Genomic DNA, 16,776 nt, shown 5'->3' with positions numbered 1-16,776 from the left:
TCTAAAAACTTCTTTCACATACACCTTGAATTTTTATGAGGGGAATATACCATCAGGTGAAAAGGTGTTTGCAAGTAACAGTGATAGCTTTATAATTTTAAAAAAGTTATTAGGGTGTATTTGAGGTGTGTGTAAAATATGACATATCGCCGATCTGATCAGATCTAAACTTTCTGTTTTTGAGGGGGGTGTGACAGTGTCAGTTACGATTCTGTCAATGTCCATGCCATGTAACACATGCAATAAGATATCTGAATTAATTACTAATGTAAACAATGTCTCAAAGTAGATTTTTTAAAAAAGAATAGCTGATGTTAACACATGTGTTCTAGCGATAGTTTTGCGTTCTTTAACATGTTTGGAGAGGGATGGCCGTGGTGTATCATTTATTCTTTCATTCATTCACATATGTATTTCTTTCTTTTGTTCTTTTTCTTTATTTCTTTCATTTATTCACATATAATTCTTGCTCTTAAGTCTTGCTATAATTCATTCATTCATTCATTCATTGTAAAATTCCGACTGATACAATAAACTGTCTGAAGTACTGTTAAACGCAGTCGAAGTTGCGCTGGGAACGAACCAAGTCACTGTGTGCGTTGGAGCATGACGAGGTACACGCTAATTAGTACAAATGGTAAAGAAAGCAAGCGAGTGACCTATCCCTGTAGTAGATTATCCCTGGTGATACGATGCAATAGTATGTATTCAGTTTAGATTATATTGTCACAAAGACTTTCTACGTCAATGGAAACATTCTAAGTTGACATAGCAATGATAGATCTGTAAATACGGAGACTCGTGATGCATTCTGTGATAAATCTGTGATGTTCTGAACTGTTACTGTACGTTGTCCTCAGCACGTCATTCAATATATGTATCAATATGGTACTCATCCATATGATGTTATTAATGGAGTAGTTGCAGTCCGCGTGTTCCTATCAAATTGCGGCACCATTTTGTGCTTCGAACGAGTGGTTCTGACATTGGAATCCATCTGTTACAATGCACACTTCAAAATGTCGTGTTTGAATGTTCGTGCATGTTTTAATTAATCACTCCTGTGAATACTTGCATTCGTCACTAGGATTTTCATACAGAGAGCACAACATCTCGATAGGAAAACGTTTCACATTAACAAATAACATGGAACTGGGAACATACTTTTTATTTCATAGCGGCCAATCTTCTTGCACAATGAATGTTACATAAATATTGAATTAAATATTATGTACATGGCAGAATACAGTTATGGCACCTGTAATGCATCTGCGACAGAATACAGAATTGTGAAACGAGCAATATTTTCAGTGTTGGTATTATATATCGCCATATCTGCGAAATGTTCCAGCTGTTGCATGTATCAAGAATCTCAGAGCTATTAGGCGTCCCAATGCCTGTCGTGTTCAAAGTTTTATTCAGTTGCGAGCCATTGAAACAGAGCTTCGGTTCTTGGCTCTAAGTTTCTGCAGAGTTCCTTCAGCGACGTCGGCTCTCTCCTCAGCATCCTCCAGCTCTTGCTGTACCTTGCGAAACTTGCCCAGATTCATGGCTGCAATTTCCTCCTGTAAATTGTACAAGTGGTGTAATGAGATATCAATTGTATGCTAGTGAATGAATTCAATCATGCTCATTGTCTTGTAGTTTCTTGTGATAAGAACTCAGAACGACTAGCTGGTATTTAGACTTACCGCTTCCTCAATCTGCATTTTGTATGTCTTCAATTTAGCATTCAGCTTGTCCACAGTCTCTTGGAGTCTCTCCTGGGTCTTCCTGTCCTCATCTGCCTGGAAGGCAATCTCTTTCAGACGACGATCAGCAAGACGAGAATTCTTCTGGTTCTCAGCATGGCGTTGCTGCTCGTTCTCAAGTTCAGTCTCAAGTTCACGAATCTGAGAAAGCAAGCAACACATGTAATGAATGTGAATAATCAACTTTATTTCGATCTATACATGTTGCACAAACCATCTATAATTAATAATCAATTACTTAGAAGTGGTGTGATCATGGAATTGCATTTTAATACCTTCTGTTCGAGTTTCTGTATCATCTTCCTTCCTCCCTTGAGTCCCATGGCCTCGGCATCATCAATTCTCATCTGAAGCTCTTTCACTTGACCCTCAAAGTGTTTCTTGGCCTTCTCCAGCTGTCTACTGTGGTCCTGCTCGATGCGAAGCTCATCAGACAGGCGAGTGCAATCAGCAACAGCATGCTTACAATTATCTTCAGATGTCTTGAGTTGATTGTTCATGTCATCTAAGTCAGACTGGTGGAAGAAAGGCAGATGTTACTTTGGTATTTCTTATTACAATACAATAGCTACTCACAAGAACTGAGCGACCATTATTTGGTGCGCTTTTAACATCAGTTTCAAACATTTCATCCTGATTTATGTTATCAGTTGCACAAAGGACAAGTAGAATCATAGTTAATGATATGAAATTGTTGTCACATCAGTGTTGACTCCCCACTGACATAAATAGCTCACCATCATAGAGGTGATTTCGCTATCAAACTTCCTCTTCTGGCTGGAGATGGAAGTCATCTGGACAGTAAGCTCATTCACACGATCTGAGGCGTCGTTCAGCTCGACTTCAGCGGCCTTACGGGCGCGTTCAGATGATTCGAGGGACGTACGCATCTCCTCATTCTCACCCTTCAGCATGTTACAGCGTCGCTCAAGAGTCTGGTAGGCTTCACGTGACTCTTCGTGTGACCTCTGGAAGTCGTCAACCCTGATGCACAGCTCCTAAAATCACAAAACAGAAGTCATGTGGTTAATTTCTGTGAACTATTTCTTCTTAAATAATGTGTCTCAGAAGAGACATCTACATCGCCACTTCGGTCAGTACAATGCCAGCTTGCTTGAAATAGTCCTATAAATAACTAAATATACCTTTATTTCAACTTGGCATTTCTTCGAAATTTTCTCAGCTTCTGCTCTTGCTCGCCCCGCAGCATCCAGGGATATCTCAAGCTCGTTGATATCCTGCTCCAACTTCTTCTTATTCTTTATTGCTTCCGCCTTTCCTTTAGTTTCCGCCTCTAGGCTGGCCTGTAGGGACTCGAGGGCTCTTTGGTGATTGCGCCTGAAGAACAATTACCATGTGTATAAATAATTCAGTAGCTACTCACGTGGTCGTAATTGTACAATGGGCTCATGTTTTTGTGATTATGAGTTTATAGCTGGTATTTAAATCCGAAGTAATGCACGTGATCGTATATAAATTGCAAACACGGAGTGTGTTCTCTCTATAGTATTGACAATTGAACTGTCAACACGAGATCAGCCATTGGTGTAATAGACTTGTAATTGCTAACCGAGTGTTTTCAAAGTCTTCGTCTTTCTCTGCAACACGTCTGTCAATGTCAGCTCTGACGTGAGCAAGCTCCATGGTTATCTTCGCCACCTTCGCCTCCTCCTGTTCCAGAGATGACTCGGCCTCCTCAAGTGCAGTCTGGAGTTCCTCCTTCTCTATCTGGAGACGTTTGCAGGCCTTCTCAATGTCATGAACGCCGCGGCCGCCATCACTCAACTGGCCAGTGAGGTCATGGATTTCTTCTGATAAGTATATAACAATAGGATTACCACGTCAGATAAAATACGAGAGTACTCAAATTCAGAATCAGATACTTATGGGCAATGTATCATTTATGCTACTTTCATAAAGCTAATCATCAAATGGCAATAATTTACCTACCAGACAGGTTCTTGTTCTCCCTTGTTAAAGCCTCAATTTGACTCTGATATTCCTCAGCCTGGCCCTTGAGGCGGAATATTTCAGTCGAGTAGGAACGTGTCTCCTTTTGACATCCCTCAAGTTCAGTCTGAAGGAAGGTAACCTTCGTCTGCCATTCTTGAACAGTCTTATCAAACATCCTCTGCTTCTTGTCCATAGCGGTGCACGTTGAGTTGGCCTGAAATAACACCGCATTTTCACTATATTTTCCAATTTCCAATATCATGTCTTACTAACTTTACACGTCAATGTAATCTACGCTGATCCTTATGCATTATTGCTTAAAACGATTTAACTTGTTATACTTTTTTGTTCACTGTCAGTTCCTTACTGCTACAGTAAAGCATAACCACTTACCCTCTCAACATCGACCATGAGGTCCTCCAACTCTCCTTGCAGTCTACACTTCACCTTCTCCAGAGAATTACACTTGCTGTAGGCTGATTCCATGTTCTGCTCTGCTTCAGTTAGTTTAGCCTGGAGACGGCGCCTTTACACAGAAAGATCATACATGTATATGGACAATACTTCGTTGGTAAGAACGGAAATTTGCTCACAACATTTGTACAGAGATACTGAGTGAGTGAGTGAGTTTAGTTTTTAGCAATAGTCTGGCAATATTACGGCGGGGATGCTTGAAATGGGCTTCACACATTTTACCCATGAAGGGAATCGAACCCGGGTCTTCGGCGTGACGAGCGAATGCTTTAATCACTAGGCTACCCCACCGCCCCTACGGAGGTACTGAAGGAGTGAGGCAAATGTATTCTTTTTGATAAATAATGCTAAGTATTTATGCCATATATCTATGTGTGTGTGTGTGTGTGTGTGTGTGTGTTTTACCTTGACTCTTCTAATTCGTCCATTCTTGTGATGCCTTCAGTCTCATACTTAGACTTCCACTGCTGAACTTCATTGTTGGCCTTTGCAAGTTGACGTTGAAGAGTAGCTGTCTTCTCCTGCTCTTCCTCCAACTGATCATGGACGTTCTCCATGTCAGCATTAAGGTTGCGTGCTTCAGTTTGGAGCTTCATGCGCATCTACAAATTACGTGAAATGTTCAGAATGCGGGCATGGTGATTCAATTAGTTTTATTATACACCCAGTCTTCTCTTGTTCGATATCCCGAAGAGACTTACAAAAGTATAAGTATTTTATATAATAACTCACCCTTGTTTCCTCTTCAAGACTGTTTTTGGCTTCTTCCAGGTTACTGGACAAAGTGGATTTTTCTTTAGTCACGTGACTAATGTTATGTTCAACCTCCTCAAGCTGACGGGTAAGGTCACTGCACTCTGTCTGCAGTTTCATTTTGGAGGACTGCAACTCTGTGATCTGTCGAGATCCTTCCTCTATTCTCACATTCAACTCGCTGATCTGGCTTTCCATTTGTTTGGTCATCTTTTCAGAACAGCCCTTGAACGACAAAAACAAAGAAGGCATTTAACTATCAATGGTAGCCCTGGATGATATGTACAAATTAAGTATGTTTCAGATGCATAGGCCCCATAAAGATTATCCACTTGATTCAATATCTCATTAATGACGGGTAGTATGTTCCCGTTGCATTATCAAATTCTATCTGAATAACTCACTCTATTCTTTTTCACATGTTCCAGCTGAGCTTGGAGTTCATCAGTCTCTTCCTTCATTGTCTGCTTCTCCTTTTCAAGTCTGGGAAGAATAATATATGTTTTATAATGAAATAGTTGCAACCTGACCTTGCCAATGGCATTACAAAGGTAAAAAATAGAGTTTATATACTTTCTGAAAATAAATATAAAAATAATGCCACGACACGTACCAGTATTGTCAGGTACGCACTGATAAAGTTAACGTGTGGATATTATCTTATTCACAATAATTGATTGGATAAATGAGATATATTCTACTTACTTGATTTTGTGTTTTACTATTTGGTCCAGCTGGTCATTGAGCTCGTTGAAAGCATCCTGGTGCTTCTTACGAAGGACGGTAGCCTGTGACTCGTGGTTCAAAGTATTCTCTTCCAAGTCGCGACGAAGCTTCATGAGTTCCTGTTCCCGCCTCTTATTTAACTCGACCTGTAGATAAGTATCAATCGTTCTTGCTCTTAAAATAATAGCTTTACTACACAGGGGTTTTCTTCATTATAAACTGCAACACGTCAATATCAATGAAAAGGAGGATATATTACATGTGCTTTGATTGAATGTTGTATTATACATTCCTTGATTGAATTATGTGTGCCACACCTCATTATGATTTATGTTGAAGACATTAGTAAAGTATCTTTCGTCATAGAAACTGCACTTGCCTGGGCAGCAGTAGCACCTCCAGCTTCATCAAGACGTTCAGACAGTTCCTCCAATTCACGTTCAAGTTCTATTTTCTGCTTTTCAACCTTGTTTCTAGACTGTCTCTCAGCTTCAAATTCTTCTTCAAGTTCTTCAATGTGATCCTGCCACATACAGCATATTTGGAGTCATGCAATTAACTACGTGCTCTACAAGGAATTTCAAAGAAATGCACTCGTAGTGATTACAGGTAATTTATATTTCAATAATTGTGCATTGTGTCATATTTAAGTTAATACTACAACACAATGAAACAAGGGGTCATTTCAGTGCTTCAAACTTAACAGCAGAAGGGTTAGGAATCTGATGTACCTGAAGATCTTTGACTTTCCTTTGGAGTTTAGCAACAAGACCTTGTTCTTCCTCTACTTGGGTATTAAGCGAGGATATGTCTTTGTCTTTCCTGAAAGCCAAACAATGTCACATAATATTGAGATAATCATGTTTCATTCGCATATGTCTCAGTCGAAAAATAATTGCAATGAACCTAACAGTCGTATTATTAATGTTGGATTTTATCAATATTTACCTTTTGACAGTTTCCTCCATTTCTCTTTTGATGCGCTCAAGTTCTTCAACAGCTTCTTGTGATATCTTCAGATCCTGTTCTAACTTTCTCTTGACCTTTTCAACATCTCCTCGCATCTTCTTCTCACGTTGGAGTGTCACCTCCATATCATCCAGCGAGTGCTCCAGTTTATTTTTCAGTTTAGTCAAGTGATTCACCTTGTCTTCTTCGGCTTGAAGAGCATCAGAGGTCTTCTGGTTTTGAGTTTCAATGTCCTTTTTGTTCTTTGTCAGTTTGGCCAAGGCTTCGTCTTTCTGGGCAATCTCTTCTTCTAGTGTCCTGATTTGGTTTTCTTTGGTTTTAGTTTCTTGTTCCGACTAAAACAAAAGGCATTTATTTTTATATGTATTTATAATATATTTTTTTATTCCAAATATTTTGTAGACTTAACATGCCGTTATTAAGCCTCACTGTCGGCATGGCCTCTAGCCATATATTTTGTTATTTTACTGTCTTATTAAGGTGTAAAAATGATTAATTGTCAAGAATTACAATTGGAGAGTCGATATATACCTTTTCAAGACAGCTCTCAAGTTCTTCAATATCTTTCTTCAGCTCATTGTTTTCAGTTTCAATTTGTCTCCTCTTCTCAACTGCAGCAGAATTTACATCTTCCTCATCCAGAAGACGCTCCTCCAGTTCCTTCAACTGAGCTTCAAAGTCACTTTTCTGCCTCAGCAGTTGCTCAACTCTTTCTTCACAGTCATCGATAGTGTCTTGTTTGGTCTGGACCTCTAGGAACAAATCATTTTTTGCCTGCATCAAGGTTACATTCTGTTCCTCGAGTTCCTTTGACCTGGATGTGATCTTCTCAAGCTCTTCTTTTGTTTTGACCAGTGCTTCCTCCTTCTGTTTCATTTCATCCTCAGCAGCAGCAATACTAAGAAGAGGCTTGACCTTGGTGTAGAATCTCCACCAACACCAGTTCCTCATGGCCAGCCACTTGCGGATGTTCTTCTGTATCATTTCCAGGGCAACTCTACAAACAATCACATTAATTAACTAACATTGTTATTGACTGATGTTTACTTACGATGCGATAACTTATGAAACCGAATTATATTCATAACACTATATTGGTATAATTTGTGTCGTTATTGGACTATCAAACGTTTAAACATCAACAGCGTTTCTAACCTTTTGTCATGTAGATTCTTCAGGTATTTCCTCATCAAGTATCCACGGATGTGAGCCTGGAACAGAGCCACGATTGTGGACAGTCGCTCGTCACGGAGTTCCTCAAGGTAACCAAGGACACCCGCTTTGAAAAACACTTTGGTATTACCGAGACGATAATCGTCTGGGTTCATCTTCAGCTCCTCAAGAATCTTTCCAGAGACTACTTTACCTTCCACAAAACCTTGAGGAATTGCATTTGGGGCAAGGATAGAATACCTGTTGAAAGAAACGTATATTTTATAGAACTGACAGATCGATTGAAACTATAGGTAAGATTCACTATTTTATTGTTGTTGCATTTTAATGAATCACTTATATAATCATTGTGCAATTTTTTATGTTTTCTACGTAATAAATACCTCTGTTTGAATTCTGAGTACACGACTCTGCTCGGGAAGCCCTTCCTGCAGATACGGATACCCTCAAGTACACCGTTACATTGGAGCTGGTGGAGCACGAGAGCGGCATCAATCAGGCCTTTAAATAGACATAAGATTTGATCCATTAACTTAGACATCAGATAACTTAGACTCGGTTTGCAACATGGAAGTAATGTTATTCGAATACCACTCAGATTCGTACCATGGACCTTGCGTCCATGGGATATTTCTTATGATAATGGAAATGGTGTATTGATTTATAAAAAGAGCACCTTGAAGTGATATCTAAAATTAGATACGAAAGCAGGCACATATATATTTACCGGGTGTCTTGGTTTCGTTGGGGATGATACAACGCACAAAGTGAGGATGAGTTGTGTACAAATTTTTCATGAGCTTGTTCAAGGATTCCTGAAAAATTAACAAAAGTTTAAATAATGTACGTACATGTAGATAGATTCTTACAAATACGTATATAATACTTTGGATGCCTTAATCTGTCCATGAACGTACAAATATTCAGTTGTATCATGAAGCGATATTTAAAAGTAATTGTACCCTGTGAGTGGCTGAGATGGTCTGGAAGGCAGAGCTCTTCTTCTTCTTCTTGCTACCCCCTGAAGCGGCTGCAGCATCTAAACACGAGAATAGAACATGCATTACGTCTCAGAACAAGGCCGAATTTGACATAAACAAAGTCCTAAGAGAGTTAACTTTACAAACCTCCTTCAGCTGGAGTGAAGAGTAGTTGGACGAGTGGTTCCTTGGATTGTTTCAGGAGATCCACAATGGTTTCGTTGACAGGGTCCTTGTTCTTCTCCAACCACCCGCCGATGTTGTAGGGGACTGTTCCGGCGTAGTGCTTCAAGGCGAAGTCTCCGTGTTGACCTCCTTTCATAGACTTGTTTGGCTTAAGGAAGTTTGGAGATTTGCCCATGTGGTTCTGAGTCAGTTTGTCCTTGAAGGTCTTGTCAGATGCTTTGGGGAACATACACTCCTCTTCCAGGATGGACAGGATACCTAACGGCTGAAATAAGACAATGCGATTATTTTATCTCCTTTTTCTCTTACACTTCTCCATCACAAACATGAAGTTGTTACAGTTCGTAAATATATATGAGAAGTTGTAGCATTAACGCCTGTATGCATTTTCATCTTTGGTGCTATATTTAATGCATTTCTTTTAATCTCATTACATGTGAATCATGTTGTTCGTTTTAGTATTTGGGTTTTTTTAAATTGAGCATGAACCTGTGGCAAAGTAATGGTTGTACCTTTTCAATGAGCTCAATGCAGGCCTGCAAGTCCATTCCAAAGTCGATGAACTCCCACTGGATACCTTCTTTCTTATATTCCTCCTGTTCCAGCACAAACATGTGGTGGTTGAAGAACTGCTGAAGGCGTTCGTTGGTGTAATTGATGCACAGCTGTTCAAAGCTGTTGAACTGTTTTGCAGATCAGAAAATTGAAAACATTAAATAAAACCAAGAAAGAGATTGACGTGCACGAGTTGATCCTCAAGGGACCCGTGGAAATTAACATTTATTACTATTCAGACGGGAAAATATGGGCTTTCATTGAATTCATTCGTTAATTTCAACGAAATGAATGAATGTGCAACTGCAGATATTTCAGCTTACATCGAATATCTCAAACCCAGCATTACGTTTAAAAGACCATCATTATTTAAAACTGAGAATGTTGGACGTTATCTGTTCTTTCGTTCCCTTTCAAATACAAGGTTACCTAAAATATGATATATACTCACATCAAAGATTTCGAATCCTGCAATATCCAGCACACCAATGAAGAATTGTCTCGGTTTCTTGGTGTCCAGAGAGTGATTGACCCTCTTAACCAGCCAGTTGAACACACGATCATAGAGGGACTTGGACAAAGCACCAACAGAATAGAGAACCTGATCCTTGGTTCGTCCTTGGGTGACGTAATCCATGGCCACCTTGATCTTGGGTTTACACAGAGCCTTCAGGAAGTCACCACAGTTGACACCCAACAGGAAGGAAACCTTCTCAGCTTCAGCAGTTCCATCAGGCTCAGCCTGTTCACCCTTCTGCTTAAACGCCATCTCACCCATGTGTAGGATAGAGCCAGTGCATTTGTAGGCACTGGTTTTCTCCTCAGCAGTGAATCCCAGGACATCAAAGGCTTCCTACAAATATAGACCAATGAATATAAGAAATTGAATACATGTCATATATAAGGTCAGTCACAAACAATAACTGAGGAGCAAAATAGAAAAACTTAGCTCAGGGTAGGTTTCCATTTCATTGAAGTCAAAAATGTGTTTCAGTGGCTGTTGAACACGTTAACCGATATTCTCGCAGACCTGAGATGTGTAATTCTGTAGTCATCATAATACAAGGCACTGGGGTGGTTTCCTTTTGCACGGTATTATGTGACACAATTCTGCTAATCCTAGCACCCATTTGTATTACAATTGTGAATTCTGCGTTACAGTGAAACATGACTCCTATATTTAATCATCCTATTTCTTACATCAGTCATCTTCATCTCCTCCTTGTCGTCAATGCCGTTGACTGTAAGGACACCCTGGTTGATGAAGGTGTACAGACCAGCATCAGTTTTGGCAACGATAGTATCTGAAAATATATAAATACGTCAATTCTATTCACGGAATTAGTTTCAGTTTGCAATATACATATTATGTTATTGATGTGAAATTAGTAAGCCATGGTATAAAGATGGTGAGAGAGAAAGAGCTTACCTAGTACAGATGGAACAGCATTTGATAGCATCTGGTAGAAAATGTGGTAATTTCTCTCCACAGATTGTTGATAGGTGACACGGGACTTCTCCAATAGGTCTGCAAGAACGTAGTATTTATAATGTACAATGTTATGATGCTTGAGATTATACATACTGTTAAAATAGCAAGTTTTTTTCGTAGGAAAGAATCAAACTATTATTAAACCCGGCGCTTGTTGGATTTTCAGATATTCATTGGTATATTTTCATAGTACTGTTTGAGATCGGGTGTTAGGAATATTAGTATTTTTCGTATGTACTCCATACACTCTGTAAATTACAGTGTGACACACATAACTTACATGTTTCAATGTCAGCTCCTGCAATTTTGCCGGACGTGGCGAAGTGGATCCTCACAAACTTTCCCTGTCAAAACATTTTGGTATTCAGTCATGAATGATGATTGGTGTTTTCATCTTAAAGCTTTGCGATCAAAATATTGATGAAATAATCAGTGATTACAAACAGATTGTTTTTTCTTACGTTTGTCGTTTACAGTGACTTTGCTTTGCTGCTTATAAGTTACACATTTTATCGTTTATTCTTACTTTCCTTTATTGCTTATAATTATGACATTGCAAGACTACAAAAGGTACAAAACGTAGATAGTATTTCTTGCAAACTTACGAATCTGGAGGAGTTGTTGTTTCGGGATGTTTTTGCGTTGCCATACGCCTCAAGAACTGGATTGGCCTGCACGATTTGATCCTCGAGGGACCCCTGGAAATTTAATAGTTTCTTTTTATATTTAGGCATTACTAGTTGTCTGTAAATGTTGTCACCTTTAAGCTTCTATCTTGTTTTTTTAAAGATGGTCAAAAGTTTATCGCGATGATTATCACCTTCTGAGTATAACGCTTCACTAGAGAAAAGCAAATATATTTTTGTTACTAGTTTTTCCGGGAAACGTTTGCACGTGTAAAATTGCTATATTTTCCATGATCATTTACCATTCATGTTATTCGAGGGAATTTTCTCTTTATTAATATCTCACCTTCTTTTCCTCCTGTTCCCCTTCTCCTTTAGACGCGGCGGCGACAAAGGCGAAGTAGGCGATGACTTTCTTCGGTGTTCTCAGTCTTTCCGGCGCCAGACTCACCTCTAATTGTTACATTATTGTGTTTAAATGTACTCTCATCATACACTTCCATTAGTTTCTTACCGTTTTATAAATTAGTTAAATGATTACGTCGCACTCTTATTTAAATTATTATGTAAATAATGTACATATATGTTTATTAAATTGCGTAAAAGGTACTAAATTACTCTGACGTGTCACTTACGTGATCAGCATAGACTGGTTCTCGCGATCTGTAAATATGAATGGTAACTGTTATTGCAACAATACCGTATATACCTTGTATTTGTCAACTAAACATGGGAATTGGGGATTATAATATGTGATTGTGTTTCCTTTGTGTCATATTATCCTCGATTCAGGTGTTTCCCATGCTTGAAGCATTCAAATTGTTTATCTCATTCAGATTCAAGAGTTTTCAGACCGAGGAATTTGGAATTAAGCTAACTACGTAAAACAAAAACATGCACTCAATAGATCATATTTACAAAATGATACATAGACAGCTTATATTGTTCACATTTTGTCATCGACTGGATGATGCATGACAATGTACACATTATCGTTTAGGCGTTGTAGTGAGCGTTTACAATATACGGATCATAGATTATTGTTGAAGGCAGAACAAAAACACTAATTACCTTGCACCATGAACTGGTAGGCGTTGTCAGAGATGGAGAACAAATGAGGTGGCATCTCGGTCTTCCTCTTGCCTCTGTACTTGGCCACAATGGACGGGGTGTAGATGGGGAGACGGCGGTAGGGGTTGATGGCGATACAGAACAACCCGGAATAGGTCTGTAATATGTGTAATTTCAGTGAGGTTCCTCTTTGGTGTTACTTTCAACATCTCACATTTGTACATAATGATATCAAATGCATCCTAATACGTAAATGAATTGTAGGTTGTCATATGCAAGCGACAAAGTCCCTTCGATATTTAGTATCAATGTTAACGGCGGTAGGGGTTGATGGCGATACAGAACAGGCCTGAGTACATCTGAAAGATCAATTTACGATCAGTTGTAACACATCCTGTGGTTTTGTTTAAATAATAATTCAGGTTGGTCACATGGTTCGTTGTTTATCGTTTTGTGTGTGTATGCGTGCGTGCGTGCGGGCGTGTTTGTGTTACAGTATGTTACTTACATAGATCAAGCCAGAGGTGTATCTGGACCTCAGGTTGTACAAGACGGCTGCTTCGTTCAAGTAGGTCATGTTGGCGATATCTTCGATCTTCTCGAACTTGGGAGGATTCATCGACTGAACTTCATCCTTTTTGAACGTCTTAGTCTGAAGTAATAAGACATTTTAGTTAGTTTAATAACTCACAATTGTTAACTGAACACTGACATAGATCGGGGATCAAAGAGTCTTAATAAAAGTACATATCCCCATTCCGTTCTCAAAGCAGCGACATCTCTTTGTTTTGTCACAATTTCACAATTAGCTGCACGTAACAATACACATAGGTGAAATATTAGAATCGTATTTACTTATACCTCATTCGTCTCAAGGATGAGGAGAGTGACTTCTTCGCCCTTTGTGCTCTTCAGTTCTGCAGCACGGAAACCTTGTTCAGCATCAGGCGCCCAGCAAGATTTCTTGGCATCAAAGGACTGCTTTTGCTCCTTCAGCAACTTCTTGCGGTCCACAGCAAGATACTGCATCTCAGGATCGGTAGGATCGTAGGAAGCCATGGTGACTCAGATGGCAAATAGTCGATTCTAATAATTGTAAATCAGCTCTGTAATGAAACAAAAATTAAATGTACATCTATTTTAATCATAATTAATAATAGGTGGGCATACGTAAAGGATGGCTGTAAATTTGGAAGTTAAAATAATAGTCCAATCTCATCAACAGCAACGAGGAGTCAGACGTAAATCTCACTTTATCACACAGTAGCTGTTAACGATACAATAGTACTTACTACTTGAGCTGTTCTGGTTTCTGTGATGCAGCATCAGCTATAAGTACCCGCTTATGACAGTGACTATTACGTAACCTGGCTTCCTATTGGTTTAGCTGCATGTCTGTAACCAATGAGAAGTAATGCTGGGATTACGGGTTATGTTTCACCAGATGTACTGTAATTGTGACCATTGGGTGTATAGGTTGCTACATGGAATCCAGGCCCCGTTTCACTAAATGTCTATTGAATGACATGACGTCATGATCTTACCCGTACTAATGTAATGATACACAGATTTAAATAGAATAATGGATGTACTACATAAAATTATGCATGTGATTATGTTAATGTACGTCATTCAGTCTCAGTCTCCTTCAGAGGCAGTCTGATGGTATCTTCCTTATCGTTCTTGATAAGTTGAACCAAACCTGTAAAGTGAATCTGAGCTGACTCACCAAAACGTATATGAAAGTGGTGTTAAATTCAACTTACTAGCTCATATATGTGTCATAATTTCAATTTTTATATTTCAAATTTTGGATACAAGCCTTGATAAAATTATCCTCTTTCTTTCCTGAATGTCCTGCGTGAAATCTTAACTTAAAACCTAAGTCATAGTTTCATATGTGAGCATATACATGTGCTTACTTTCCTTTTTAATAATAAATGAACGTAGGTCAAGAGGATATGCCTTGAGAAAGCGATCTAATTTTAATAGAAAAAAATATGACAACAATTTACGTTCAGAAATTTGAGTTTACAAACATAAATTTTTTCAAACTTCCACGACGTTAATGGTGGGCATATTTTCATCAAAATTTAGGTCGGTCAATTGAACTATCTACGTATATGATTTAATGCAAATAGGAGGCCTGTTTTGTTTTGCATTTTGAGCATATGAAACAGATATAATCAAATTACAAATATACTGGTCAGCAATAGTCGAATATAGCTCCATACTTTTCAATTTCTATATATGGACAGCAACAAAATGTAACACCTTATAACGGCAGCGGTAAGAAATAGCGTCTAAAAATACAATGAATTTGTACATTCCTATGATATTTTCTCGTATTCGGGAAAACATGTGACAGTGATATAGCCGTGTTAAGTCCTTGTGTACCATGTGTGAGTCCATTTAGGTTGAATGTGGGCTGTCTGTGGGTAGCGGATTTACTGCAAACGATATGTCCCTCTGCCCAGATATTTGTGAAATCTTTATGCGTCGATAACTGTGCAATTCTAGGAGCATTTAACTTGAATAGGTGCAAGATTTGTTCCGCGGTCGCAAATACGTAAACGTAATGAAAAATATTATTGTGCATGTGTATTATTGCATGTTCATAAATTGAAGATGTCAGATACCTTTCTTTGAAATAGCAGTTCACATATGTTGATGATTATAGCTGAAAACTATTTTATTAAATTTCTCAACATCTTTGACAAATGACAAATTGCATCATCTGAAATGCTATCGTTTTACATATACTACCAACATATGTCTAAATAGCAAATAATAGTAGCCAAATGTGAACGTGTACACTCAAGCCTGACATTGTTATCACCGAGACACATCGCATAATCGATGTAGAATATTGCACCCTGGGGTAGCTGAATACGTTGGAATACCACCACCGGGTTATTCCATGTGCCATGTGCCTAACACCTGGATGTGAACACGCGGTACATTTACCGCCTGCCGTTGTGGTCGGATTCGTCCACTTATTAGTCGAGTGGCGAGTGTTGCAGGAGCGTACTAACACACGGAGCTTAGTGTGTAAGAGGATACTTTTAATGAATCGGTAGAATGTTTAAAGCTGGACAGAAAGTTGGTGCTTCGGAAAAACGCAAGATAACACCTAGAATATGCATAATTATGTGTAATGCAAGTACCAGGACATTGCATTTCGTCTTTCCTTTAAAGCTGACATCTGTAGTTTCCCTATGCAAACAGTTTTACTAGTTTAAGCAAAAACAATGTTAATTGTGAATATTTAGAATTATATTGAAGGCCCCTAACTATCAAATATGAGTGTTTTGCTATTTACACGGATTAGTTTTAATTGGCATCAAGACTGCAGTTATAATGTATGTCAAAACTAATTTTGTAACCAGGGGGTTTGTACTATAACCAACATGCATGGAATAAGCATTGAACTTTATTACATCGTACAATAGAGATGTAATTGCACAATGCCATTTAGAAAGTGGTCAAATGTAACATATGTTATATTCTAGTACTTTTTGATGGGTAATAGTTGTTAAACAGACTTATATTTCATCTGTTCCAGCTATAAAGTGATGGACATATATAAATATTGAGTTATTTTGCTCTTCGGGGAAATTTTTGTTACCACTTCAAATTGTTTCTAAATTTGGATGAGCTATTTTCATTTAATGAACTGAGGTTATTGTAACAAAAGGTATTTTTTACAGCTAAGAAACGAGTGATAAGTATTTTCGCATGCGGAACCACAAGAGCAAAAATATTGTCCGATACACTTGGTGTAAATATAGCGTCATTCAGGCTACTGCATCCCTGTCCATGTCTTGCGTGTATTACAGTAATTTCACGTTTTCTATAGCTGAAATAACCGGATCTTCGAATGACATTTGTTTAGATTCATATTTCAAATTGATTTGCTGAAGACTTTTTCTTAACATTGTCAGTTTGGGAACTCCACAGTTTTAATTAATCTACAATAAATGACGTTTGGAACATACTTGGTCAGTCAAAAGGAACGCTCGTGTTAAGTTTGTTACGGGGTGATAAATTGAAGCAGCTCATTATGT

The 16,776-nt window shown here is 38.5% G+C and overlaps 1 protein-coding gene across 1 annotated transcript; it reads right to left on the bottom strand.

Moving 5' to 3' along the window:
- Positions 1–1,185: 1,185 nt before the first annotated feature.
- On the bottom strand, positions 1,186–13,768 carry LOC124286730 (myosin heavy chain, striated muscle-like). Its single transcript, XM_046723155.1, is given in 33 exon segments — positions 1,186–1,565; positions 1,692–1,892; positions 2,027–2,266; positions 2,489–2,749; positions 2,897–3,089; positions 3,322–3,562; positions 3,702–3,918; positions 4,098–4,230; positions 4,584–4,780; positions 4,911–5,156; positions 5,336–5,414; positions 5,637–5,803; positions 6,037–6,180; positions 6,389–6,479; positions 6,606–6,961; positions 7,158–7,623; positions 7,782–8,039; positions 8,183–8,300; positions 8,527–8,614; positions 8,762–8,838; positions 8,927–9,230; positions 9,478–9,648; positions 9,972–10,373; positions 10,721–10,824; positions 10,950–11,048; positions 11,293–11,356; positions 11,618–11,710; positions 11,985–12,056; positions 12,058–12,091; positions 12,274–12,301; positions 12,710–12,866; positions 13,218–13,361; positions 13,571–13,768. Coding segments are annotated over 33 exon segments (5,790 nt in total). The 3' UTR covers positions 1,186–1,418.
- Between the last annotated feature and the right edge of the window lie 3,008 nt (positions 13,769–16,776).

The sequence above is a fragment of the Haliotis rubra genome, unplaced genomic scaffold, assembly GCF_003918875.1.
Source record: "Haliotis rubra isolate DU_JTF1 unplaced genomic scaffold, ASM391887v1 Scf39, whole genome shotgun sequence".
In the NCBI taxonomy this organism is placed as follows: Eukaryota; Metazoa; Mollusca; class Gastropoda; order Lepetellida; family Haliotidae; genus Haliotis; species Haliotis rubra.
The sequence above is the reverse complement of the archived record's forward strand: the minus strand, read 5'-3'. Positions and strand labels throughout refer to the sequence as shown.